Source organism: Bombus impatiens, unplaced genomic scaffold, assembly GCF_000188095.3.
Source record: "Bombus impatiens unplaced genomic scaffold, BIMP_2.2 scf_0389, whole genome shotgun sequence".
Classification (NCBI taxonomy): Eukaryota; Metazoa; Arthropoda; class Insecta; order Hymenoptera; family Apidae; genus Bombus; species Bombus impatiens.
This window is the reverse complement of record NT_176808.1, coordinates 175840-202815: the sequence shown is the minus strand read 5'-3', so window position 1 is coordinate 202815 and position 26976 is coordinate 175840. Positions and strand designations below refer to the sequence as shown.

The 26976-nt window shown below is 33.6% G+C and overlaps 4 protein-coding genes across 23 annotated transcripts in view; 1 reads left to right on the top strand and 3 right to left on the bottom strand.

The window, feature by feature from the left end:
• The first annotated feature begins 354 nt into the window (after window positions 1-354).
• Window positions 355-2319, top strand: LOC100750037 (methylosome subunit pICln). Of its 2 annotated transcripts, none has more exons than XM_003490017.4 (6): window positions 355-674; window positions 1061-1186; window positions 1259-1404; window positions 1600-1776; window positions 1849-1938; window positions 2023-2319. In XM_003490017.4, exons 2-6 carry the CDS (start codon window positions 1068-1070, stop codon window positions 2112-2114), a joined length of 624 nt encoding a protein of 207 aa, XP_003490065.1. In that variant the 5' UTR covers window positions 355-674; window positions 1061-1067; the 3' UTR covers window positions 2115-2319. The 2 variants fall into 2 exon arrangements, with proteins under 2 accessions (XP_003490065.1, XP_012241924.1); XM_012386501.3 differs by having other exon boundaries at window positions 381-670.
• A 627-nt stretch (window positions 2320-2946) lies between these two features.
• Window positions 2947-7279, bottom strand: LOC100748969 (regulator of nonsense transcripts 2). 2 transcript variants are annotated; one of them, XM_012386500.3, is made up of 2 exons: window positions 7261-7279; window positions 2947-6467 (listed from the first exon to the last, which is right to left on the bottom strand). In XM_012386500.3, the coding sequence occupies exon 2, from the start codon at window positions 6449-6451 to the stop codon at window positions 3002-3004; it is 3450 nt and encodes a 1149-aa protein (XP_012241923.1). In that variant the 5' UTR covers window positions 6452-6467; window positions 7261-7279; the 3' UTR covers window positions 2947-3001. The 2 variants fall into 2 exon arrangements, with proteins under 2 accessions (XP_012241923.1, XP_003490056.1); XM_003490008.4 differs by lacking the exon at window positions 7261-7279 and adding an exon at window positions 7053-7196.
• Window positions 7280-8355: 1076 nt separating this feature from the next.
• Window positions 8356-24097, bottom strand: LOC100747565 (calpain-A). 14 transcript variants are annotated; one of them, XM_024368084.2, is made up of 17 exons: window positions 22013-22207; window positions 20753-20841; window positions 20054-20203; window positions 15963-16139; window positions 15243-15430; window positions 14849-15152; window positions 14599-14780; window positions 12932-13182; window positions 12693-12850; window positions 12346-12563; window positions 12206-12248; window positions 11816-11860; window positions 11490-11619; window positions 10315-10449; window positions 9506-9633; window positions 9137-9332; window positions 8358-9061 (listed from the first exon to the last, which is right to left on the bottom strand). In XM_024368084.2, exons 3-17 carry the CDS (start codon window positions 20129-20131, stop codon window positions 8976-8978), a joined length of 2319 nt encoding a protein of 772 aa, XP_024223852.1. In that variant the 5' UTR covers window positions 20132-20203; window positions 20753-20841; window positions 22013-22207; the 3' UTR covers window positions 8358-8975. The 14 variants fall into 14 exon arrangements, with proteins under 14 accessions (XP_012241846.1, XP_012241853.1, XP_012241851.1 ...); XM_012386431.3 differs by having other exon boundaries at window positions 22036-22207; XM_012386423.3 differs by lacking the exons at window positions 20054-20203; window positions 20753-20841; window positions 22013-22207 and adding exons at window positions 23553-23685; window positions 23938-24097 and having other exon boundaries at window positions 8356-9061.
• A 743-nt stretch (window positions 24098-24840) lies between these two features.
• LOC100744065 (leukocyte tyrosine kinase receptor) overlaps window positions 24841-26976 on the bottom strand; it is a 24866-nt gene continuing 22730 nt past the window's right edge. For 3 of the 5 annotated variants that reach the window (XM_012386416.3, XM_033321060.1, XM_033321062.1), the window contains one exon: window positions 24841-26386. In XM_012386416.3, coding sequence (XP_012241839.1) covers window positions 26339-26386 — 48 coding nt within the window. In that variant the 3' untranslated portion in view covers window positions 24841-26338. Of the gene's footprint in view, window positions 26432-26976 lie in introns of all 5 variants that reach the window. The other 2 variants (XM_012386418.3, XM_033321061.1) reach the window with 2 other exon arrangements.

Genomic DNA, 26976 nt, shown 5'->3' with positions numbered 1-26976 from the left:
TATTCTTATGTAGTTTCTTCATTATCATGATAACAATAATTTTAAAATTGTAAAATAAATATTGTATCAGTTAATAAAATAAAATATTATCCTATAATATAACAAAGTTGTATCTCTTCCCTGTATATAACTTTTTTCTTGAGAAGCTACTTGTTCTTCTATATATCTAAAAAATTATTGCATTTTATTCGCAATTCCTGAATCTTTGAGTAATTTAAAATAGAATTGAAATAAAGAGAAACATATTTTTAAGAGCCCAGAATTTATATACTTATCTATAACATAAAATCATCAAACAGTTTAATATCTTTTTATTGTAATGTCAAAAATATACAACAAAACTTCCCGCCTTTTCAAGTATGCTAGTGTAACATCTATGTATAGTTTATCATAAAAAAGTATTCTGCATTAATAGAGTAAAATACAAACACAACAGGGTGCGGAAAAGTTGTATATTTGCAAGTATTAAAAAATGAAAAATCGTCATATTGATTGATTTTAGCGATTGTAAAGCTTTAGTGAACTTTGTCGCGTATATATTTCGAAACGTAAAAAGTGATCTCGAAGTATTGTGTAAGAATTAAAGTTATAAAACCGTTGTCAAGTTTACAAATTCGTTCATTTGGTGGAGAATTTTCTCTTCTTATTTATAATTTGTTTGGAAAAACAAGTAGGTAATGAATTTATACATCAATAGATTATACATTAGCTAAATTGAGTATAAAAGACAAGTATTATAAAACTAATAAGATTGCTATCTTAAGTATGCAATTACAATTTTGTTTATTGCATTTACGCTAAATAAAGTGCATGATTAATTAGTTATGTTTCCGAACTTGTTTTTATGAAATTTATGTTATTTTATGTTATGAAATGTATATACGTATATTATATTATATTAATTTATATATATTTGTGTGTATAATGTAATGAAATTTATAATTTTATAAATTCCGGCATAACCTTTCATCTATTTTTGCCTCCTGTCTGTATATTTGTCTAAATAATTGGTTTATTTGATCAAATGCTGTTGGTCCTATATCTCAAGTAAATATTGCAGATAAAAGATGGTAGTGCTTAGCAATTTTCTTGCACCACAGGAGGGAATACGCCATGAAGAACTAAATACTACCGTGTATATTAATGATAGGGAAGTAGGAAAAGGAACTCTGTATATCACAGAGAGGTAAGTACTAATATGACGCAATCTTATATTTCATAATATATTCATATTTTAATACGATGTTCATGTTTGTAGCTTACTTTCTTGGGTGAATTATGATACACAACAGGGATTTTCACTTGAATACCCTCATATATCTTTACATGCCATATCACGAGATGAACAAGCACACCCAAGACAATGTTTATATATTATGGTCGATGCAAAAGTAGATCTTCCAGGTATGTTAAGTTCCCTTTGAATGTAATTGCTTGTCTTTCAGTGAAGAATAAAATCTAAATAAAGTTCAGTAATGTGTGGAGATTAAATTATATACAGATTATTAATACTAAGAATCTGATTTTACTTTCTATGTAATTTTCGCTAAATATATTAAGATTTCATATTTTTATATTTTTTAAATATATTTCATATAGATGTACCATTGCCACCAGCTTCAGATAGTGGTTCAGATAATGAATTTGAAGATGCAGATACACCTATCACAGAAATGCGATTTGCCCCTGACAACACAAATAATTTGGAGACAATGTTTCAAGCAATGAACCAATGTCAGGCTCTTCATCCTGATCCACAAGATAGTTTTTCTGATGGTAAATAAAGCTGTTTTAATAATCCTCTATTAAACAATCAAATATGTTATAAAAATTTACATATCTTTGTAGCTGAAGAAGATATTTATGAAGATGCAGAGGAAGATGATTTTGAACAGTACGATGTTGGTGCTGGTGATGCTCCCTACATTTTACCAACAGGTAATATTTAAAATTTTAATAGATTTAATGTAAAAAGAATCAATATTCTATAAAGATCAAGATTCTTTATTCTCATTCCTTTAGAACAAATAGGGACAAGTCACAATGGTACAGAAGTAGATGATGCTATGGATATAGAAGCAGGTCAATTTGAAGATGCAGAAGAAGATCTATAAAATATGGAGATAATATAATGCAAACATGCAATTTAGTATTAATTTATGATTACCAGTATCATATACCAAGGTAGATATGTGATATTATGGCAGACTGTATAAGAGAGCAGTATCAAACATAAAAACAGCTAACATTTATTTATATTCATTTTGTACACCGTAATAATATTTTAGATAAAAATAAATAATTGTATATCAAATTCAATTCCTTATTTGTATGCATATTTGTATTTGTTTTTTAGAAAATTATTGGTTTTTTACATTTATTTATACAATAAAAATGAAGCTTAATATAATAACATTTTTTCAAAATATCCGAAAGGTATACTAATATTTATAAAAGTTTATCCATTTTGACGAATAACACAATATCGTGATTAGTTCTAAACGTATTGTATCTTTTTTATTGTTAATAAAAGTTTAATTAAATTATTAAAAATATTGAAGTATAATTTATTAATATGACTTATTATATTATGTCAATATGTAAATTTTGCAATTAAAATTTTTACGATTAACAATCCTGATGTTGAGTATTAGCCAAATTGATTTTTTATTGATAATTTTGTATATTTATAATGTGGAAGTAACAGAGAAGACACGTTATTCGAATACAACAGAGCTTTTTTTCCATATGAATATATGCAAATACATATTGACATATATGACACATTTCTGCATTTTTAATATAAAATATGTTTTTACACTGAAATCTATATGATTGAGAATTCATATAAACAACATATAGATATGTATTTCAAAAAAAAAATAAAGTATCACGAATTTATTGTAAAATCTACACAAAAACATGAACATCAAATAGTTCGTATTGTAGATTTCTTGTTTTCCTCTAACATGACAAGTACTGATTTCCAACAACATTAAGATTACCGTATCTTTTTGGGGCCAAATATAAGATCTGCATCTGGTGCACCTTTAGGATGATTATATTTTTGTCGTCGCTCTCTATTTAAATTTACTGTCACTGGCCTGGTACTCTGGTTAATTGTTTCTTGATAATCTTCTTCTTCTTGTCTTTCTGTAATATTCAGTGTCAATCTTTTAACTCGTTCTTTCTCTTCTTTCTGTTCCTGTTCTCTATTTCGAAGATTCATTGCTAATTCTGATGACACAGGAACTGCTAAATTCTTGTATTGTTGCTTGTTACCTTTCCTTAACATAAGTACGAAATCGACTGTACTATTATCAGAAGGTCTTTCTTGCAGTTGTTCGTATGTTTTTTTAGTACTTTTTACATGCAAAGGAACTGAAATATCCACTTGTTGTGGTTTCACTGAATCTCGCATTCTATCTTGTATATTATCTGAAACCATTTTATCAAGAGCAGACAAAAAGTCATCATCTTCAGGACAACTTACTCTTCTAGGGCCAGCTGGTAATGCTGCATTTAATTCTGTAACATCCATAATAACACCATCAGTACCACCTTCTGAAAGACTTTGATCTCCTTGGGTATTTTCTTGTGTACCCATAGTGTAATCTCTTTCTGCATCAGCAGTCCAATCTTCTTCTGATTGTGCTTCAGAACAATCTTCAGATTCTTCAAAATGCAAATCAGCCACACCTTTTGCATCTCCACTACCATTTCCAGATGTTACAGCTATATCTTCATCTCCTTCAGCAATTACACCCATATCAGGTTCTCCATCAGTACGTTCAATACCATCCTCTGCAATAGGATTTCCAAGTGTGGGATATAATGTATTTCGCAATTCTTCCACAGCACATTGTGCTTCTTTATAACTTTGAAACAATTGCATTTTTGGTCTCAACATTGTTAATGTATCACGATACATATAATCTATACCCACTGGAAATGGATTTTCTGGAGTCCAAATAGGATCTGTATATTTGAACCAATAATAATTTTGGAAAAATATTAAAAAGTAATCTAGTTTTTTCTTGCTAGAACCACCACTAAAGTACTGTCCACAAGTTTCCAATAATGTACAGACTAATCGAATTCTAAAAAGGTGATCAGGTGGATCTAAAATACTTGGTATGGAGTGATCCATACTGACTCCAAATGTAATCAGAAGATACAACGTTCGGAAAATATCTCCACTTTCTACCATGCGATAGTTATACAATTCTCCGAGATATTTAACCATAGCAATACGCCGTTGATTAAATTTTGGTAAATTAATTTCCATGCATAGTCTTATATCTTCCAACACACCATCTACTACGTGAGGACCTATAGTTTCGTAATGTGCAACAAGTCCAGCTAATAAACTTCCTACACATCGAATGTTCAAATATTTAACATTGTATGCAGCAGTGAGGCATTTAATAGCGTAGGATGATACACTTTCATCTTCCCAATCTAGTTTACGCATCCATTTGAGTACTTTATCTGTATTTGTTTTTGAGAGATCTTGGTATAATAATTTCCTTATAAATTCATGAATAGGTGGTCTGTCTTTCTTTGATACACCCCCAGTAGATTCTGGTGGATTTACATAATAATACGCATTTTCAATTATTGTTACATAACGTGAATCTAATGCAGTGACTGCCTTCTTACGCATCATTTGTTCCAAATATACTTTTGTCCTTTGATGTGAGTCTGGTGAACAAAATAGGTATCTTCCACATGTTTCCAACAAATTACAAGCCATTTCAATATGATGATGTGTAAAGTCATGTAACAAAACTTTCAAGCAATATAATGCTTCTATCTTTGAATAAAGTTTAAATTTAACAAGTTCACCAATGTATCTAACAACTTTTACTTTTGATTCTATATTAATTTGATCCTTTTTTCGTACATGATATTTAAAGTCATGTTTTAACATTGAACATAAATCATTGCCAACATCAGGCATAACAGGATAAAGAATAGCTGCCAATCGTGAATAAAATGGCAGTAGATCTAAACGAATTCTAGAAACACCAAACAATGCTTTCACTAGCTTTTTCTTGTTATGTTTCGTGTTGAGATTCATTAAGAAGTGTACTGCCGCATTGTCAATTAATTCACGATTTACGCAATTTGGTAAATGCGTTATAAATGCATCTAGAAGTATTTTATTACTTATATTCGAAACTTGTGGTTCCTCCACTTCTGCCTCAGGTTCGTCTACTTTTTCAGTTTCTTCTAGTTCATCAAATGTTATTTCCTCATCTAAAGCTTCTTCGCTTATTGGAGCATCTTGTTTAGGTACTTCTTTCAAATATGATCCTGGAAGGAATACTGTTAAGTCTGGCAAAACTTCATAAAATCGTCTGGTTTCTTCATCTCCCCACATATCCTCTAAAATACTATTTTCTTCTCCTTCGCTAATCATTTTCAACGATTCTTCTGCTTCTGCTTTCATCTCACTATTTACAGGAAGTTCTGGCATAGGTTCATCTAAAGTATCAGAAAAGCTTTGCACATTATTAAGTAAACGATCATAGGATACTTGAAGACTCTCAAGTTTTTCTTTTCTTTCAGAGCTTAGCTCGCCTCTGGTCTGCAAAATCTTTCGATTTTGTTTCTCAAAAGCTTGAAGATCCTTATGTTCTTTTAATAAATGTTTACATAATGAATTGTAGTAATCTCGTAACAGTAATCTCACATTTTGTTGTTTATCAGGAGAAAGTAATTTGCTTTTGGGTATAGTTATACTCAACTTTTCAGATATTTCTCTTACTCTTTTAGATACAAGACCTGCATAATCTTCACCACAATGTTTGCAGAAGCTTAATATGATGCTTGCATTGTTATGTTCTTCTTTATCCATATTAATTAAAACCGTTAATGCAGAACCAAGCAGAGGTAATCCTTGCTTATGGGTGAAAATCCCTGCATTAACCAGTTCAGCATAAAATCGAAGATCGACTCTAAGTTTGCTTGGATTTGCAATTTTGTCTACAACCTTTAGAGATAAAATTCTTTGCCAATTCTCAAAAAAATGGGTTGAAAATTCTGCGTATGTTTGATGCAAGAAGCTGCATACCTTAATAGCAGGTGCAACATCTGTCATTTTTAATTTAGCATCCACTAAAGCAGTAGCAACTTCACTTACATATTTTGTCAAATTTAAATGTGTCATATCTTTTAGAACTGTATCTAATTGTATACTACTAAAATTTTTTAATTTCTTAACAAACGTAGTATTTCTTTTCAGCGTTGAATCTAATTTGCTGAAATATGTTTCTGGTGGTCTATTAGGATTTAAATTAGCTGCTCGAAGTTCTTCTTTTGCATTTAGTCGTTGTTCTGTTTCTTTTATATAATCAGTCAAATATTGTTTATCTTCCTCAGATACAGCATCTTGTTCTACAGTTGCTTCTGTTGCTTCTGGTACTGTTTCTTGAACTTCTGACATTGTTCAAACCTGTTATCTAAAATATATATTTTATTATGTATTTGTACAAAATGTCATTTGAAAAAGCTACTTATGATTGTTGTGCATATAAGACAGTAATGATTATTATAACAACGTATATATTAATTATCATATTTTGATCTTTCTCTATATTACAAGTTATGTTAACAATATTGGAATATTAACATGAAAATGTTATAAAGAAGAGAATGAATATTCTTCTAATCTAAGCAATAAAAGTATTCAATAAAATATTATAATTTGTGTTTGCAAATTTATATACTATCAGAAATTATTCAGTTTTATATATAGAAATAAATTATATATATAAAATATGTTTATAATTAATAAATATGTTATAAGAAAATAACATTTACTTATACCGTGTAAAAAGAATCTTTTTTTTTTATAGATGATATGATTTCTTTATATTTATTTAAATATATATTTGATATATGACATGTTTACATTCATAATAAGTAATACAAAATGCATAAAAATTAAATAAATTATGTGAAATAGATTGAAAATGAAAATTAGTACACTAATATTATTTTATAGAATTATGTTATGAACTTTTTAAAATTATTTACTTTCTTACTTTTTAAAAGCGAATGAGGTTATTTTATGGCAGACGAAAATTGATATCTTACTAACATCCGCTAACACCAATATAAAAAATTGCTTCAGTGTTTTGAATACACGAATATATATGTATGCACATGCACATATGACATTAAGAGAGATTTCCTTTCTGATGTTAATCACTATAAACAGGACAGAAATAAAAAATTGTATGGATCTCTTACATTTTATTTTTGCGATAAAAGATAAATTTTAATTATAAAGAATGACATTTCTGCTTTATCTAAACGTTCTCTATTTGATAAATTCTTTAAAATTTAAAAACTTCAGTATAGATAACAAAATTAAAATTTATTGTAATACATATATAGTCGTTAGTAGGTAAATATAAAATAATTGTACTAAAATAATTATACTAAAATTTATACTACAAAGAAATACAGTTATAACTTTAATTATTATTTTCTAATTTCTAGTATAATACTAAAGCTAATTTCTCTGTATAATACATACATATACGTAATGCCTGATAGTACTTAAATATATACAATGTCATACGTACACACAGCTATATTCATTTATATATGTTATTCAAACTGTCAGTAAGCCGCCAAGAAGAAATGGTTTAAAAATTATGCTGCTCAGTCGTAATCAGACAGAGATTAGATTTATATCTACCTTCATGATAGTGAAAATAATATTCGAAGTCAGTATAATCAGTGTAAAAGTGACTTGTGAGCCTTCCGAAATAATTATATTTTGTTGTGTATTTACGATAATAAAACATTAGACTATTCGTTTGATTCGTAGTGAAAAAGTTTAGATGATCGTGTAGTGATTGTGAAAAAAAGTTTTATTTTTCTATTATATAATAATCGTTGACACTAATTAGATTAAATTGAATTATATTTAAATTTGCGAATATATGTGGTGTGTTTTAAGGGGACAACTAAAATATTTATTCCCGGATACATCTTTTACAAAGTGGTGAAACAGTTTTTTTCACTTTCTAGGTATATTTCTAGATAAAAGCATGAATCGTTATAGCGATGAAAACAATTTGCTTTATGAGTATAAATTCATTATGCATCGGGAAAGTTGTAAATTATTTCAGGTCTGACTTACTTGATCGTATAATAGATAAACGGGAACAAGATAGACAAACGGTTGAATTCAACAATACGTAAGTTTAATTTATCTTATTAAACTTTTTGTTGTTTACAATATCCTTTGTAAAAATATTTTTTTATATATCATAAAAATACATGGCAAAGAAATTTTTTACAATAATTGTGAAAGAAAGAAAATAAAAAGATATATCTTACACTAAATAGAGAGTTCTTAAACTTTATTCAATGTGGAGTATATAAACAGAGTTTTGAATCTTATAATTTTCGTACACTCGATAATTGAACGAGAAGGAGATGATAAAGCATGTATAAAATATAGACTAGTTTCCGATATAATAAATTATTATCATTTTAAGATAATTAGATTTTATAGGTACAACGATACATTAACTAAGGCACATTCTCTTTACATGTATAATAGTTTCGACAAAAATACAAAGAATAAATTATTTATTATATAATATAGTAAAATTGTATGTATGTTTTTCTTCCTTTCTATGCACTTTTCGAAAGGAATTGTGATACTAATATAAACTTTATAAAATGTCATACATTTAGATTTATGAAACATTACTAATAACATATATCTAAACAAATATTCTTTCAATAAATATCTTGCGTTTTTACTTTATGTTTAATCAATGTACAATTAGCAAACTGGAAAACAGCAGTATAGAAAAAGCAATTTCTCAAGATGAAAAACGTGATGGAATCGTCAAGTATTTCCTAATACATACATAGCATGACAAAAGATACGAACGTATTTATATTCCCTTATCTTTATCAATGACTTTGATACACGTATTAGATTACGAGTATAACGTTTTCTCTATCCATTCTTCCATTGTGAATGTCGCCGTATTAGTTAAGTCTGGATCTCGTTCTCTGAAAATATCTGAGAAATGGAAATATTCGTTAATTTCTATATTATGATATAGATGTCCTATTATATTTATCGATACTCGTTTACCTATCATTGTCTTGAGTCGAACTGCACACATGATGTAATCATCGAAGGTGATCATACCATCCTTCGTTCCGTAACGATGTACCAAGATATTTAAAATGTGATTATTGAGTCGATAGCCTGCGCTATTTAATGCTTGCCTCAATTCAAACGCACTCAAATATCCCGATTCGTCTTTGTCGTATAATTTGAACACAGCCTGAAAAGCAAATGTTGTTTTGTTAAGCTTTTTGTTCTCATTTAATTACAGCTGTTTCTTTAATAAATGGAAAGTGGATGATCCACCAAAAAAATAATCTTTCCCATACACTAATCTATTTATCTAATTTTTGTTTCAAATTGTGAACAATTGATAGCAATAAATTGGCGTACCCTCCATTTCCTTATGTCGTTCCATAATGTTCGAAATTCTTCAAATCCGAGTTTTCCAGAGTGATCTACATCTAACATGGCCACCATACTACGGCATACATCCTTACTGAATCCTTTATCATTCGTTTCTGAAATATAGAAATCATTTATGTTTATAATATTGAACGTTATAATCGATTAAACTTAAATGTATTGTTTTATATTGTACATTTTGGTCAACTACATAAACTTCTGAAATCTTACAAAGTAAAAGATATTAAAGGATTATCGTTAGGTATATAATTGAAGATGGCAACATCACAGATGTAAAAAATATAGATAGATAACAATAGGTTATAATTATAATGGGATTATATGGTAGAGCTACAGATTTTTATCGACATTTCGCATTCGAAGTCCGATGAATTATTTTCAAGCAACATCGTTAATGGTTTATATGTATATGTTGTTTATGACAAAGGCACATGCACAAACTTTTTTGATTATTCGGTCTTTAAGCTTTTTTGCCTCGCTTCTACAATTATACATGTACGTTTGTTATTTGTTTCAAACAATTAGTTATAAATTACGTATTACATTTAACAATCGGATAAAATGAACGATGCCTTCTTAATATAAAATTTGCGGTACTATTATCGAGGATTGAGATGTTAAAAAAATTAAAAGGAAGAATTACGATTGCGTTCTAATAACTCATTTTTCTTCCGAAAGGACCTAATGTTTCAAAATATCTGTCTCCTATGTTACATACGTATGACCTGTAGTGTGAAGTATGTACTATGTAAGTACTAGACTAGACGATGCCTTACCTACAGTCTTACTGTACTGTTCATTATTACAAACAATGCCGCACAGCAGTGAGATGAGAGTGTCGATAAACGAACCATTTCCTTGTACAGTTTCAGGGGCATGTGCCTCACTACGACGCGCCGACTGTGGTAGTTCTACCCGTAACATACAGCTACATGTTAACATTAAATTTTACATATGTACATTCGGGTCAGATCGATCAATATACATGTTAAAAATAACAAATTTTCAATACTATTACAGATATTTTCATTAATTCGTATGTATTATCAGCACATTTGATTCTTAGCTTTGTCTAGAAATGTTGCCAGGTTCCTATCACTTTAAAATTGTCTTGACATTTTTAATCGTAACAAATGTTAATTTGGAAGTCAATTAAAAAGTTCTGATCGAACAGTTTATTAGTCGTATGATGTTACGTTAAGAAACAATTTTAACCAGAACATGAATTAATTACAGTATAATATGGACTCGAGGTATTTCTATCTCCCATGTGGACCCAAATGTATTTATGTATTATAGTACGTATGAAGTAATTATACAGCAAGAAACAAAACATGCATAATTACACGAATGAAATTTGAGTTGCATTAGCGTTCACACAGTATATAATTGATTCACGTGAATAACAAATTAATCGAAGTGCTACGAAATCAGAATGCATTGTGCCATTTGCGCGTCTTTCCATAAAGTATTCTAAACGAATGAATGATTGACAACAAAAAAGCGTAATTACATAAATTCTACTATGGTCAATAACAGCAAACGGTATTACGTAAAAAAGCATTATTTCGGAAGCTTATTGTGAGAAAGTAAAGGTATAAAAGCTTTCTTCTTGAATAATAAGCAGACAGCCGTAACAATGAAATAAAATCAATAACTTATTTCTAACAGAATTTTCTCTAAAAAATATATACAATATGTGTAATACTATATCATGAGTAGCGTGATATAGTAAATACAATACTGTTCATGTACATATAATAAACAGATATTAACCGCAATTATATAAGATGTACACATTTCAATTATATTTAAATACCTGTATAGCGAAATTAAGATAAATGCGAAACATTTTTCTCAATTTTACTTATAACGTGGTCTTTGGTATTACTGTAACTGAATTATTTTGATATGCGGTTAATATAAACAAATTAAGTACAAATAACTATACCTTTTCGCATTGCAAAATCTAAAATTTCCTTTAGCTCCATCCAATCCACCTCCATATCGTCACCAGCGAGCTTTTTGAAAAATTCTCGAACTTTGTCTGCATTACGGTCTGGATCTGGTTCTTCTCGAACCTTGAAAAGATAGAAATATAAAAGTTTAATGATACAAATAAAGATAATTCATAAAGTCCAATATCACAGAGATTTTATTAATTATTATTAGACATACTATATTAAACGTTGCATTTGTATTTGTTGTAAAAATTGCAATTGGATCTTGTTAGTGTGTGAATTTAATTAAAAACATATTAGCGTGCACATTACTTACCTTATCTCCATCTTCGTGTACGTTATCACCTTTGGGATTAATGACCTAGAAGCCAAGCAACATCAACATGCGAATTGTTACGAATTATTAATTAAGATTCACGATCATCGAGTAAATTTTCTTAGATCGATTTGGTTACACATTGGTAGTTGGGACCAAACACATACATGGTAGATCTAGACTGTAACTCATATTCGATATTCTTTAAAAGCATTATAAAAGCTTAACAGCTTAGATTTAGGTTATCAATATGCAAATGCATAGTGTAAATAATGAACTGGTTTTCAGTTCGTTACTTGTATTACAATGCGTGTTAATGAGTTGTACAAAATCATCATGCTGACTGTGCACGTACTGTGAAAAACAAATATCAAACACTATTTCTCTTACCCTATCATCAATTTCTCCAACACCAACTTCATCATCATTTTCTCTGAAAGAATATAGTTTTAATATCAATATTTTAGTTTCTCTCTCTCTCTCTCCCTCTCTTCTTACATCTTTTTTAATTTAAGCAAGAGATTACTTACTCCATATTGTTCTTATTTTCGGAGAATATTCTCAGCAAAAATTCGCCCTCTTCATTAGGGTCAAACGTACTTGGAACTATGCAATATGCACCAGGTGGTAATTTGAAACGGCACGTTACTTCTCGTAAATTTATAAATGCTGGCGATCTTGCTACCGACGCGTTGTATTTGAAGAAATTAATGTCCAATGGCTTGGGTAACCGTTCGGGATACTCCAACTGTATATTTGCAATCGTTATAATCAATATATATTATCTCCCATAACCGTAACAAGATTGTACGAATATTTAAAAATTACTAGGATATGGATCCTTTTTTAACATTATCAGTTCTACATAAGTACATACATGGTATATGGCAAATCCAATTGTCAGACATTCTGCACCCATTCTTCTCTGTGCTCGCCTATTTTTCTGCATCAACGCAACAATGACTGTACATTTATCGTCATCTTCATCTGGGTACTCGAGAGTAATTCGGTATTGCGGATTATGCCAGAAGGTTTCTGCGAGTCACATCAAAAATAACATCTATTAGTACTTTAGAATAACAAGAACGACGAGTACTAACGAAAAGGCACATTTACCTAAAAAGTTCCTACATCCTCCTGCCGTAACACCGCGTACCCACTCCCCTTCGAACACGCTCATCTCCCATTTCTTTTTACCAGCATTTAGATCGTCTTCGGTCAACGAGTCTGGATTCAAGTTACATATTTCTAGTTGCGTAAAATATCGCGTGAAATCCTGGAATGACATCCAAAATTCACCATCCATGTCGAAGGTCAAGCCTAGCTCTTCCTTCTCATGATCGGGAATGAATCTCCACTCTGGTGATCTATTAAACAAACATTCATTTTTGTAGTATCGTGGTCGAGAGGCCTAAGAGATATCGGGTGAACTATAAATAATATAGGGAGAAAGTCTAAGTGCCAACAATGACCCTGGCCACGAACGGTTGCGGAACACGCGCGTGGCGCGGCTAAGACAAAACACAAAGGGATGCTAAGGGAGAAAGACGAATTAACAGTTAGCAGCGTGACGAGAGTATCTCATAATATATGTTACGCCGAGCGACTCTCTGCCTGGCCCAGGTCACACACCGCGGGCCAGACGGACACCAGATGTCCGCTCTTCCGTACGGCGTACCCTCAATAGCCTTAAGCAAACGTCATAAACGCAAGTCATTTGCCTGCTAAGGTCCTTCAGACCCAACAAATGTCTTTTCTAAATCAGTTTCCAAAGACTATCGTTTACTACGGCTTGACACGGGAAAGTTAGTTTTTCTCTCGTACGATGCTTCCCACTAGCAACTTTCTATCGAGGGCGGTTAAGACCCTCCCTAGTCCACCAACCTTCGTTTGTCCAATTCGAGGCAATGTATACTGCCCTCACTTGCTGACCTAAAATGGCATGAACAAATCCGATGATCCCGTGCGCTAGACACACCCATCACTAGCTTTCCTCCGACACAGCATCGTCAATCAACTTCACTTCTTCTACATCGTTGGAAAAGTCAACTACTAAGTCTAACGCTAATGCTTATCGGGGCAGTCTAAGCATAACGCGAGAATCGGTCTCGGTATTGTCGAGCATACATTTCCTCTCCTAAATATCTTATAGTGCTACGTCCACTAATCCAATTATAAGAGCCCTGCTCTAACGTACATATCTATCTTATCTTCGTGCGATAAGTGATTATCTATCTATCTATGCTCATCAGTGTAATCTAAGTGTTGGAAATATATAATTTATAATTCTGTGAATCACAGTGTTATACAAACTCAATTACCCCTATTATCTCAACGGAAATCAGGGGATCGATCAAGTCGTGGTGTCGATTGTTATAATCATAACGGGAATTTACGTCTCTCCTAGCGACTACGTCTCCCTGCGAGTGGTCGAACAAACAGTTAGTGTTAGTTGAGAAGTCGGAGAGTGTCAGTTGAGAAGCCAGAGAGTGTTAGTCGAGAAGTCAGGGAATGTAAATCGAGAAGTCAGAAGAGAGAGAGCGTTGGATCCGTGGTGACGAGAGTTGCAAATTAACTATCTACTTGTCTTAATTATAATACGTTATTGTGATTAGTTCATGTTAAACAACCATCGTTTCCTGTTTAACCAACATCTGTTTAATCCATTGTAAATGAACTAATTGTAGTAAAGATCCTACATTTTATACTTAGCACGCCACATTTCATCGAGCAAAAGATCCTATGTTCTGGGTAAATCAGCTCGAATCTGATGAATAACTTACTGATCGCTCCACGGACCATTCCATTCTGCCTCGTTACCCCATGGATTTCTAAGTCTAAGTAGCGGTATTTTCCCAAATTGGTTTGGCGTTTGAATCTCCACATATTTGACACGTGTAATACTGTAAGCATGGCCCCTGATCAGTCCTTGAGGCGTCTCGGCTTCCAATATATTTGGATCAGGCTAAAATAATAAAATTGGCTTGATTACGCTCGTTCAACGAGCACAGAAGATCAGAAACGTTTGTCTACCTCTATCGAACAGCCCATTAGCGAGTTCCTTTCGTAAGCTTTTAGCAAAATACTAAATAGATTTGGAGGGGTTTGGTCCATCTGATACATTTCCGTCACACCACCCGTAAAATCCTCCATGGCCTCACAGGTGGTTCCGCCTTTCAAAGCTTCGTACGAGCCATGAAGCTTCGCGTACGCCTTTTCCAAAAGAGCACTCCAGAATTCGTTGATCTCAGCCGAATGCAGGTATACCAATTCGCCGCGGTAGGTCGGTAATCTGTCGTCGATCACCACGTCTACCCATCTACCGTACTGCCAGAATCTGTTTAACATTAATACGTATATATGTATACAGATTTAGCCGAATAAACGTTTTCAATTTACGCAGTATGATAATAAGACGTGGGAATACCTGAAATGAAATATACCGGCGTAGTTTTCTTCGAAACTCTGGTCTTCTGGGACTACTTGGAAAAACAAATTGGCGTCCATCGTGAGATTTGCGACTGCTGCCAGCAGCCAACAATCTCCTAATTCGCCTTGCTGAACGTCGAATCTGGAAAAACCCTCGACGAACAGTTGAGGGTTGTCCGCGATTTCCTGTAATCAAATACTCCAATGTAAATATTAACAATTATACTGGTTAAGGCTACGTAATTAGACCGTCATCATCTCCTTGTAGTCGATGCTTTACCACGTTTTATCGCTAGATCGGACCTGTACATTTACAATTTCATTTGGAGATTTCTTTGGAGATTAGAATTCCATAAGCACAAGTGACGTCGAAATGGGAAAATGTTTTAAACCATGTACATTGCGCGATATGAAATAAAGATACAAGCGAATAACTTAAATAATACTTTGACGCTCAAAGTATTCCTACAGGTTTCCGTTTCTACGATACGATATCGTTTACTTGGTCTTCGATCGAAGCTTTATCAGCCTAAAAAATTGCAGCCGAAGAAAGAAAATATCGAAGCAAATTGCATGAATATTTTCTATGTAATACTTTCTAGAACTCTGTAATTACGGTACAAACGAAAAAAAAACAGCTTAAAAAATATAGATACACGATACGTAACATCGTAAATTATAAACGAGTTGGAGATAAAGATAGATAAAGATGATCTACCATTGGTCGTTTCCATTCTATATATCTGTCTGGCCTTTTCGAGAAATATAACGATGAATCATCCGCTGGAAATTCGGGATCCTCGAAAAGTGTCCCCGTAGCCAAACATTCTTGCTTGAGTTTGCTAAAATCTTGAACCGCTGCTCGGGGTCTGAAGCCAGAACCCTTTTCTCCTAACTGAAACAAAAACAATGCCTTTCTACACAGTTCTAAAATTTTTCATACGAAATCTTTCTTCCTCGTAACAATAATTCTAACAAACAATTCCTACGATAGCCTACGTTATAGTAGGGTTTCCCAATAAAATTTGCGGTTGTCCTTAGAGGTTTGTCTTTGTAAGTGTTCTTTTCTTTCGTTGATTTCGATCGAGAGTTTAAGTTTTCTTTTTCAGAGAATTTTGTATGAGATAGAAGCTTTCCTTGAGCGATATTAGGAATCGTGCTTTTTTTCTCGATATTGATATTTCTGGCATGTTCTAATTTTGATGACAGTTTCAACTCAGCTACACCTTCCGCTATATAATTTGAGTATCTGTAGTTCGTGTACTTTCGTCGTTCCATTTTCATATATCGACGAGTAAAAATGATCGTATACCGTAACCGAAATTACAATTGTGTGCACAAAATTCCGCTAGAATTATCTTGTTCTGATTAAAAATGAAGAAGAACGAAAATATGTGTTCGAACGTTTAAATACTTTTACTATAATAAACAAACTGAAGTGTATGTATACTCTCGATTGCGGACGGAAGTATACTGCGGCTGCGAACCTTCTCATTAATTTTATCACATATGGCAAATACATTATTACAAACGGAAGAAAGCTTGACCACATCTATTTCAGATTACGTATCGAGATACGGTTGGTGCGGTTTAAAATGTGCGCACAAAGCAACTTCTAGTCATAGACGTTAGTATCTTAGTCACTTAGCACCAGGTGATATCAGTGATATACCGGAGCTTTGTTAATTTAGGAATTTTATCAACAAAAGGTATATAGCTTCTTTTATTTGGAAAGGTAAACGTTATCAAATGTTTATTGTAAGTGAAATGGTTTTCTACGTAGAAGAAAATGCTGATCGTTTTAATCATTTACTATATCGATTCAGTATGTAGCCGAGAGTATCGTGTAAGCGGACAAGAATTAATTCTTTGCGCAATTATGGAATAAGATTTTTTAATCTGCATCTTAGTTCCGTGTGAAATCCTTTGTAGCTGTATTTATAGGATACTTTTTGTTTATTCATAGAAGAAAAGGTTGTTTCGCATCTCGTGTTAACAAACTTAACAAAACACGTTTTCCTATCTAGAGTATTTTTCTTAGTGCACGTGCGATGAATGAGAAGTTGAGTAATAACGTGTACACATGACGCATAATAGGAGGATTTTGTTTAATCATGTTCCTTGCAAACACATCACGAGAGATAAAGAATGCGTACGCGTTCATTGAATTGTCGGAACGGAACGTCATCGTCTTTTAAAATGATCACTCTCACTTCGTTACTCCGTTCTTCACAGTACTTGGATTAATTTTACTGGAAATAATATCGAAATAACCTCTATCTCTCCACCAATCAAACTTTAACTTTAACTTGTTTAATTACGTTAATGAATATTTTAAAAAAGGCGATAAAAAATCGTTTACGAATCTAGAGACTTAAAAAGTCACATACATGTTGGAATGTTCGTAACACTTCAATCGCGTAGCTTTATTTAATTCGAGTACGACTTCCGGTTTTAAACTGCTCTTAAGTATCATGCGTACACTGAATGGAAATGACATGTGTGAATCTTATTATTACGCCAATTTTTCTGCAGTGAATTTGTTCAAGTAAATACTGACGTTGTTAAAGCAATTAGATTATGTCATCACCGGAATGTGTCCTTTAATTTTCAAAGACAGTACCGAAAGAATACGGATAAATGGTTTAATTAACACAGATGTAACGTAATACATGATATGCATCTAAATATGCGAACAGAATATCATTGTTAGAAGGTTGCTAAGAGTCTAGAATTAATTAAATTAATGGACGAAAGTAATTAGGCAAAGCCTATATAATGATAAGTAGAGAATATGTTTAGAAAAAGTAAATGTAAGGAAAGCAGTAACATATTTTATGCAGAATTTGTAAGGAGTCACATATAAAACCTGAAACCGGTTAATTATCATAATAATTAGAAATAAATAGCTGACGAAATGTCCAAACATGCAATAAAACGTGAACGAAATTAGTTGGAAAGTTAGTCATCAGATACATACAGCAATGAATTAAACGCATTACATGTAATTTTAAGTTGCAGAATGCATCCGAGAATTAGTAACGTGATACACACACATACAACGAAGATGTTGAGGAAAATTAATACCATGTATATGATTGTTGTAGAAAATTCTATTTATTATAATTTTTTTTATATAGCTAGGATCTACTTCATATTTCCCTGAAGTAAGATTATCAAATAACTGTTAACATAAGATTAACGTAGTCATTTGGTGTTAATAAGTATAGGATATTATTTAGCGCGGTGAAACTGTAGAAAGACTGACTACCCTTCGATTTCGATGATTTTTAGATATGTTCCAGAAATCGATGTTTTGAACAACTTTTTCCTATACATATTTGGACTAGACTCGCTTAGTTTTCGGGATATTGAACTGCCGATACCGTTACAATGAATTCTGTCTATAGTCGTGCGTCTGTGGCAACGTATATATCGGTATTGGTTACCGGCAGTCTTTGACGAATATCTCGAAAACTAAACGAATCCAGTCTTATACGTATAAGAAAGAGTTGCTCGAAACATCGATTTCTACACAATATCCAAAAATCGTCGAAATCGAAGGGTATTCGTCAATCTTTCTACAGTTTCATCTTTAATGTAATAAGACGCAATAGCAATAAAATTTACGCTTTGTTTAGATTTAAACTGAATTAAGAATTTCATATAAACGACACAAATATTTCAATCGTGTTAGTTAAAAAAATAATTACTTGTACAATTATTCCATATAAGATCAAGCAAATAGTTTATCGCTTCTACCACCACCAAATGAAATGCGAGAAGATACAGAGTATTTCAACATGTTAAAAGAAACATGATCTATTAAAAGCGTTGTCGTTCAGATAAAATCATTTGAAACAAGTTTCTCAAGGTATTTTCAATTAAGAAGAACGATGACAATAACAACGTAGTGGAACAGCATTGTAAGTTGACTGATTAAAAACCTAACAATAAAAAATTGGTCGTCGCTTTAGAGAAACGCGTACCACTTTGATGTTGAAAAGCGACGGGAGGAATCGTTTAACTTCGACCGCCGCCTTAACGAATACATCGTCGAACGCAGCTCCGTTCCCATCGCCGTAATAATAACTCATTTTCCACAATGATTACACCCTGATTAGAGTATCTAGTAGCTAGCTTATGTCACGTGTTCGTTATATGGAGCCAAATAATTCAAACTTTAGGCGATAAATGAAAGTCACACAGAAATTCCAAAGCTGTTATTCCACGGGTTTTCACAGTGCGCACACAGAACCGTTACGTTGACAAGTCTGGAGACACGGACTGAGATCATTCTCCTCTTACCCTTACCTAGGTTTCGTCACGTAACACGGCTAAAGGCGCCATAACGCAGACGATTCTTCTGTGGAATTTTTTTCTAATAACAAATATCAGCTATTGCATACGAAAAAGAACGAATCCGATATGTTGACATACCGTTCCCTGGCATAATTTTGCAATTGCAATTCGTCAAACCGTCCATATACACAAACCAGTATAAATAGGCATTATAACTCGTCTGTGTTCGACTTCATTCGGCTCTGTTCGGTATATTTCTATACTTTTGGACCCTAGCGCATGCGTTTTAATAGAATAACGTATACACCATCTATGAGACATGTCGCGAATTAACATGTAGAGCGGGATTTTTTAAACTTTAGATACATCCTTGCGATCTAATTTTCAATTAACTTTATTGCGTAATCGATGTTGAACAGACGTTTAATAATTACTTTGACTTTATGCAATACGAACCTATTCCTATAATTAACAGCCATAAAATTGTAGCTTCATACTAATACTCACTTCCGCTTTCGACGCTACTTGTTGTATAAATTCTGGTTCGACCACTTCAGGTTTCCATCCGTACGAAAAGTGATTCATTCTGCTGTTGTTAAGATTTGACAGATCTTTATTCAGGATTCCGAATTATCCGTCGTTGTCAGAGTGCCGGAACTGCACGGAAATGTAAAATCAATAGGAACGTGTCACGCGTCGTACAAAAAAATCTTTTTATTATTTAGATGTATTCGATGAGAATCAGAATAAATAGCGTCGACTGATAAGGGCGTCTTCCTGAAACGTAGCGAATGATAACAACTTGCTACTTCGAGCACCAGTTTTTATGTGTTTCGACCGTACTGACACCTAACTCATTGAACAAAACTTGAAAACGTACATGCTTTTTAACGTAACTCGATGGTTTTCCGATCGATTGATAAGAAAAGATTTGCTAAATTGACCTTCGTGAGATATACGTTATACGATTCGAACTTACACATATACGTATATTACTGAACTCCGGATTTATTGTTAGTATTTCGTTGAACGTTCACAACATCACACAACGTAGATGTGGAAGATGAATGACTAACGATTTAACTACGTATACGTACATATATATGTCGTGAATTTGTGGCGAATATATCTATATAATTCACCTGTTATATACTCTTGTTTTTATTACAGTTTCGTAACGTTTCAGTTACTTCTGGCGTAACTAACCTGTCTTCCAGTTCCAAAGTGGCTCACGCTATGGATTATTGCAACGGAGCGTGATGTTGCTTTAAATTTTGTAGTTTATGTCGTTGTTGCTTGAAAAATCAATTTTCCTTATAAGAGGCCGTTGGCCAGTGAAGTGAAGGTGAAAGTGAATACATATGGTAAAATTGAAACATAATCGATTTAAAATCTCATTGATAACCGGAATTTTAATAATATCACATGCAAGTTTTTCAATAAATGCCATAGATACGAACAATTTTATATCTGAATTTTTTCAATCATAATAGTCGTCAAGTAAATAATTACAATGAATGCTCATTTGCGATATTAAAGATAATTACTCGTAACGAGGAGTTTAATGTAACCTTATTATTTTTTAATTTTACTTGAATATTAGTGAAAGTAAAAAGATTGAGTGAAAAGAAGATGGATGAGACATCATATCTTTGCGTAGTATAATGTTAAGAAAAAAATATGATGCCCTGAAAGGAAGTCATGTGAAAGTACAAGCATTGACGATGACGATGCGTCATACAGTTTTCGAGCATCGACCTCCAAATTTAGTCTGACGTATCACTACCTTGAAGTACCTAGACATTGATCCACATTGATAGTAATTATGAAACTTCAAATACAAAAGATTCTGAGTAATTTTTACTTTTCTGCATTTTTTTGTACCTCGTTTTTTTAATCAACTTCGCAACTCAAAAGAATCCATCAAAAGAGTAATCAAAAGAAATTTTCAACGTCTTCTATACAATGTACAATATTCTTTGATCTTTCAATTCTGATTCATTCGTTTCAATTGCCAAACAAAACGATCATCCAATTTTTCGAATAACATATCTAATGGTTACGAAGAACTTTACTATTGAGATATAGTTGGAAACAAGGCATAAGAAATAAGTGTTATATTCTTTTAATCATTGTGCCGCCATTATTGAAAATTAAATTATTTTCTACTATAGTAGTTGTCAATTCTCAATCGATTCGTGTATCATATGTCGATATGTAATTTCAGTAAGACGTTCGTTTAAATAAAGTATATTGGCGGATAGAGCGAATATCAATAGAAAATCAAATCGTTCACGGTACATCGGTAGTGTCACAGTGCAACATCACCATGATACGCAGAAAAGCTTTCATTCATCGTATTTTCCGGTTATCCAACGAAATTCAATTCCTCAGCGATCCTTCGGAGTAAAAGCGATGTAAACACAACAGAACTCTTCGTGTCTGATATTTAAGTTTCGTTTATACCATTAATTGCCGACAACATTTACAATATGGTCGAATGATAATGCCGAAATTTTACCACAAAATCCACGAAGTTGCACTGAATTTATCTTGTTAAACCTTTGTTAAGGTATTTTGGTACTTTAGTTAAGAAACTCAGCCACGATACCGTGGAAACATCTTCGATACAGAAATACTCGAGAAACACTGACTTTTCTTAAGAGATAGATCTCTGGAACGAAAGCATCCTCCCCGCTCGATGAACGACGGCGCGCTGTCGGCGCCACAACGCGTCGTGACGCCCAATTATTGCATATATAGAAACATATACAGTTGTGTGCAAACGCTATACCGTCTAAAATTTCTTTGTTTCGCTATGTTTTTCTTTGCTTGTTTATCTATCTAAATGTAGAAAGTTAAAAATTATGGAATTCCACTATTTATCTTGAATGACTCAAATATAACAATGATAAGTTTTAGTGTTTACCAGTCTGTTTAAATTAAAAAAAAAAATGTTCTTTCCAGATAATACCGTTCGTGGAACTATTGTTCCGTGAAATAGGCACCGTAATAATGTATATTTAGCGATTATTCTGATAAATTGAGTCTTGGGCGGAAGATCGTCAAATATCAGAGAGATGCAATATAACACAGGTAATGCAATAAGCGTAATCTGTTGCTACATCTTGCACGATGCTATAGTTTGAAAGACATTCTCGTGCCAAAGAGAATAAACGCGTTGTCTTGTAATCTTCGCTGAGATGCTTTTTGTGAAATTTAATTACGAAGATCTAAACGATATTATCCGATTCTATCGGTGCAATACTTTGGTATTGCGTGTAAAATTCAGCCAAGCACAAGGAACAAAAGACGATCGATTAATTATTAATATACCGGACGTAATAAAACCTGAATAACGAAATCCCAAGCATTTCGGTTAATGTTTCGATTTTATACGACATCTGCAAAATAAATATCGATTAAACCATTATCGTAAGTAACGTGGAAACGATATTTTGCAAAGAGAAACAGTCACTAAATGAAAGATAGGGAGGCTTTACGTTGGAAGCTGGTTTGAAATGTGGCAACAGGAAAACTGGGGAACAACCTTGGCAGTACGAGACTAAAAATACAAATTTCGTTTCACGTTATAGTCGGCATCGTGTATACGAGGGGGTTCGTTTTAGGTTAAGGCTAAATTTGGCGGCGTTCCAAATGGTGCTTGAGAAAAAAAAGGATTTCCCCTTACTGACATTATTCGAGCATCGTCCGCCGACGCGACGTCTCGACTTCATCCTCGCTTTTACCGAGTGAATATATTTCACTGGCAGTGTATTCGCTCGGTGGAATGTGTTTCAGGCGTGTAAATCAGCCGTAAAATGTTATTAAGAAGGCGGATAAAAGAGAAGAATAGAAGAGAAATTAGTTGATAAATCACCGGGTGTAGTAGTTCCTCGTTCCATTAGTTTCTCTTATCGTCTGTTTAGATATTACACCAATGGGCTTGAATGTTAGCGGTTTTAACGATAATCATTAAAAAGTATGCGACTGACCAAGCACGGACCTTGAAAACGGCATTCGCTGGATGATGGATATCACCTGAACCAGACAGTCCTCCTCGGAGCAACCGTGACAAAAGATTGTAGCGACCATATGTGGACCATGTGTCCTCTGGTGGTTTAAACAAGATGGGATTCCTACGAATAAATCACCTTTTCTGCAGAAATTAGCATCTATGCGTCTATTCGTCGTGCGAATTAGTGCGAGCCACGTGCATTCCACACTGACGTCTTATTCCCTTTTAGGAATTTCGAGTAACGCGATCTAGCACTTTTCACGCTGTCCGCGATCATACAGGCAATGTTGGACAGACGAATGATGAAAAGAAAGAAACCGAACATAATATGCCGATGATACGTCGTCGGAATATCGTCCTACAGAAAGCTTACCCTTTTAAAAATTTGTAGGTTCTCGAGTTGTCGGTGCCGTCGGCGATAACTTTCACGTAATAGTAAGAATAATTCGACATCTCTTTAATGAAGATACCGCGGTAAATATAATCGCGAGCGTACGAAACTGTAGAGTAGGTGGCGAGATTGTCGAAAGGATGGCAGAAACGCGCACTGTTCGCCGAAAACTACACTCGAATTGTCGTCTGTAGTCTGTACCCCTTCTTCTTCGTTCTATCGATGCCTGCTACTATCTGCTTGTCTGCTCGTTTGTAGTTTTCTTCGCTTATACATACCTATATTTTGAGACGCCTGGACATCTGTACGTTTCACCGAGCTATCTCAAGAATTTATATCAATATCAAGATGACAATGTTATTTCTGTTGCTCGACATTTTACGACAAAGATTTTCCGACATTACATTAGGCGTTGCGATTGTAAAGAAATTTCCGGTTAAAGCACGTGCAATGCGTGTAGAGTCTGTCGACTTTACTTACCACAGTACCATAGTGTTTTTTCCTTTTTTTTTTTTTTTTTAATAAAATTCTGAAAACCTCTCTGAAAAATATATTCAAGCGAAGAAATGGCAAGTAAAAATTGACTCGGTCTATCGAGATTGACAAATAACATACGCATCGTCTTTTCCACAAACATGTCTTTATTACGTTTCACGTACAGATATATGGTGGCTGACTTTCATACGCTGAGCGTACGCAAAGTACGTCGTCGTTGTAAGAAAAATAAAAAAGGGCTTGTGCTCAACTTTCACGTTTCGAAAAATGTACCTTTTCCCTTGCCCGTTTTTATGATAACGATCGTATACAACAAGATCGATGTTAAAATAATCAACTTTCCACCATCCATCGTTCTTTCACAAGCTAATAATCAACGAATCAACGAGGTAGGCGAGAATATTATTATTATTCATTTGTCATTTTTCGTGCACCAACAATTAGCCGGTAGGTTAATTAGCGGCAAGAACGACGACCAATTAAGTTTTCGGTACTTCGTTCGAAATCGATTTTCATCCTTTCCTTTTAACAATTAATCCCTTTGTGAAGAAATTACGACCGTTGTACGATGGTATATATATATTTTCAAATCATAATATACGGAGGATGAAGGCGATTCGATTCAGCCTCGCCTAAAATTTCCCGACAAATATATGTATGTATATATACATACATATACACGTACACATTGTATATATACGTATATATACATATAGTAGCATAGTGTGTATAGAAAGAAGGCCATAGGCTCTTTTTCTTCCTGTCATGTAAATTAAGTCTTGTATATAGCGTATTGTCTCTCCCTTTCATTCGTACTCTCTCATTGAAATTTCTTCCATGTATGTATATCACACGTTGTGTACTTCGCTTGTATGTTTAAAAAATTTCTCATATATTATGCGATTTTTGCCATTCTGACGATCGTCCTGCATATATAGTTCATAAAGAACAAGAAGGAGACCATATACGCGTGTATACGAATTTCTCGGATTAATCCTTCTGCAGGAGGAACATCGACGGTAACGGTTCATTAACAACTATATCTACATAGTTTTTCTCGATAATTTATAATATGTCTGCTGCAACTGCGATAGGATGTACGTGAGTATCCGTTGATGTTGGCTGTTACAAAGTATACGTACACATATTGCGTATATACGTGACGACGTGATGATATTTACCTCAGGTTTAACGATTCGAATGCTTTTGTTTCGTGGTTTTGTTTCGGACACAACGATAATATCTCTACGTTTTGTTTCTTCCTCTTCTTCTTTTTATTTTGTTCGTTCAACTCTTTTACATACAATATAATACGTAGATACGTTTTATAACTTTTACGTGTGTGTGTACGAAGATGCACGTGCGTTGTTACGTGCGTATACGCAGTTTCGAGAAAAGGGATTTAGTTGAATTTAATAACGGACGGTCTGAAGCTCGTAATGTTTCACGGTTATTGCAATTCCCTGTCTTCTGTGATTCGTCGACGATTTATGATTAATGTACGTCCTAATAGATATTGCGCGACCGCCCATCTAGTAAACGCAATTAAATTCTTCCCTCTTCTATGTGGACGAAAATAGCTGTTTTCGCGTTCGAAGAACAGAAAGAGAAGGCGAGGAAGGGAAAGACGAGGAAAGGAAAGGAAGGAAAAGAAAAGGGTGAGCAAATAACGCGAATTCACAAGATTCATTCACAGCAGCGTTTCTTCGGAGTACACGCGACGTGAATATTCTTCGTCGCGTATCCAGAGAAGCGACGAGGAGTCCTTGAAACGCATCGCCATCGATACTACGGTTACCGTTGCGGAACGTCGTAATGATTTGGAGTTGGTCGCATGTATCGTAACATCAACGACCGGGGAGTCCTGTCACTCCCCTTTGTACAAATCTCAGCAGGAGCATTCCTCTTCCCTTGGTAGCTCGTGACCCAGAGGATCCTTCGTGTGAAGAACAGAGAGACGATAGTTCCATCATACATAGAACTGCGATTAAACGAATTCAGGGATAAGCGTTGCTGGATTATTCGAAATAAAAGACACGATATCGAGTCTCACGAACGTATTATGCTAATCCTGTGCACTCGAATCGCTTCACTGACAACGGGCCTTCAACGACATCTTGTACACATCGGGCGATACATTTCGTCGCAGTAACTGGTACTTTCTAGAATGGAAAGTGAAGGTGGAGAGTGCAGAGGGTTACATGTGTTCCGCGTGTAAATGACCATGATTGCAAAGAATAATCTAATTTTTGTTATCGAACAAACGATAAAAAACGAACAAAGCAATATCTCGTTAAAGAAATTATCGTAACGTTTATTACGACCGCTCTGACTGAGTGGATATCGCGATTCTTTCGATATTATTCAATTTTTTTACGAGAATTCGAGAGAATTCCGAGAAAGAGAGGAGAAGCTAAGTTACTCGTTGCTCCAACGAACGAAAGCCTAAATAATTCTGTCTATCGTAACATCGCGGATAACGTTTTTTTTTTTTTGTCAAATAATCGTTCACGATTATTTGACACC

What these genes read in the sequence shown, in the direction of transcription:
- LOC100747565 (XM_012386421.3), bottom strand. Translation starts at nt 16,528, where the DNA reads ATGAAAATGGAACGACGAAAGTACACGAACTACAGATACTCAAATTAT. An exon ending in TAATGGGCTGTTCGATAGAG is followed by an intron (nt 14,781 to 14,848) that starts GTAGACAAACGT and finishes TTATTATTTTAG; the next exon opens with CCTGATCCAAATATATTGGA. An exon ending in AATGGTCCGTGGAGCGATCA is followed by an intron (nt 13,183 to 14,598) that starts GTAAGTTATTCA and finishes TTTGTTTAATAG; the next exon opens with ATCACCAGAGTGGAGATTCA.
- LOC100748969 (XM_012386500.3), bottom strand. Translation starts at nt 6,451, where the DNA reads ATGTCAGAAGTTCAAGAAACAGTACCAGAAGCAACAGAAGCAACTGTA.
- LOC100750037 (XM_003490017.4), top strand. Translation starts at nt 1,068, where the DNA reads ATGGTAGTGCTTAGCAATTTTCTTGCACCACAGGAGGGAATACGCCAT. An exon ending in ACTCTGTATATCACAGAGAG is followed by an intron (nt 1,187 to 1,258) that starts GTAAGTACTAAT and finishes TCATGTTTGTAG; the next exon opens with CTTACTTTCTTGGGTGAATT. An exon ending in ACAAGATAGTTTTTCTGATG is followed by an intron (nt 1,777 to 1,848) that starts GTAAATAAAGCT and finishes ATATCTTTGTAG; the next exon opens with CTGAAGAAGATATTTATGAA.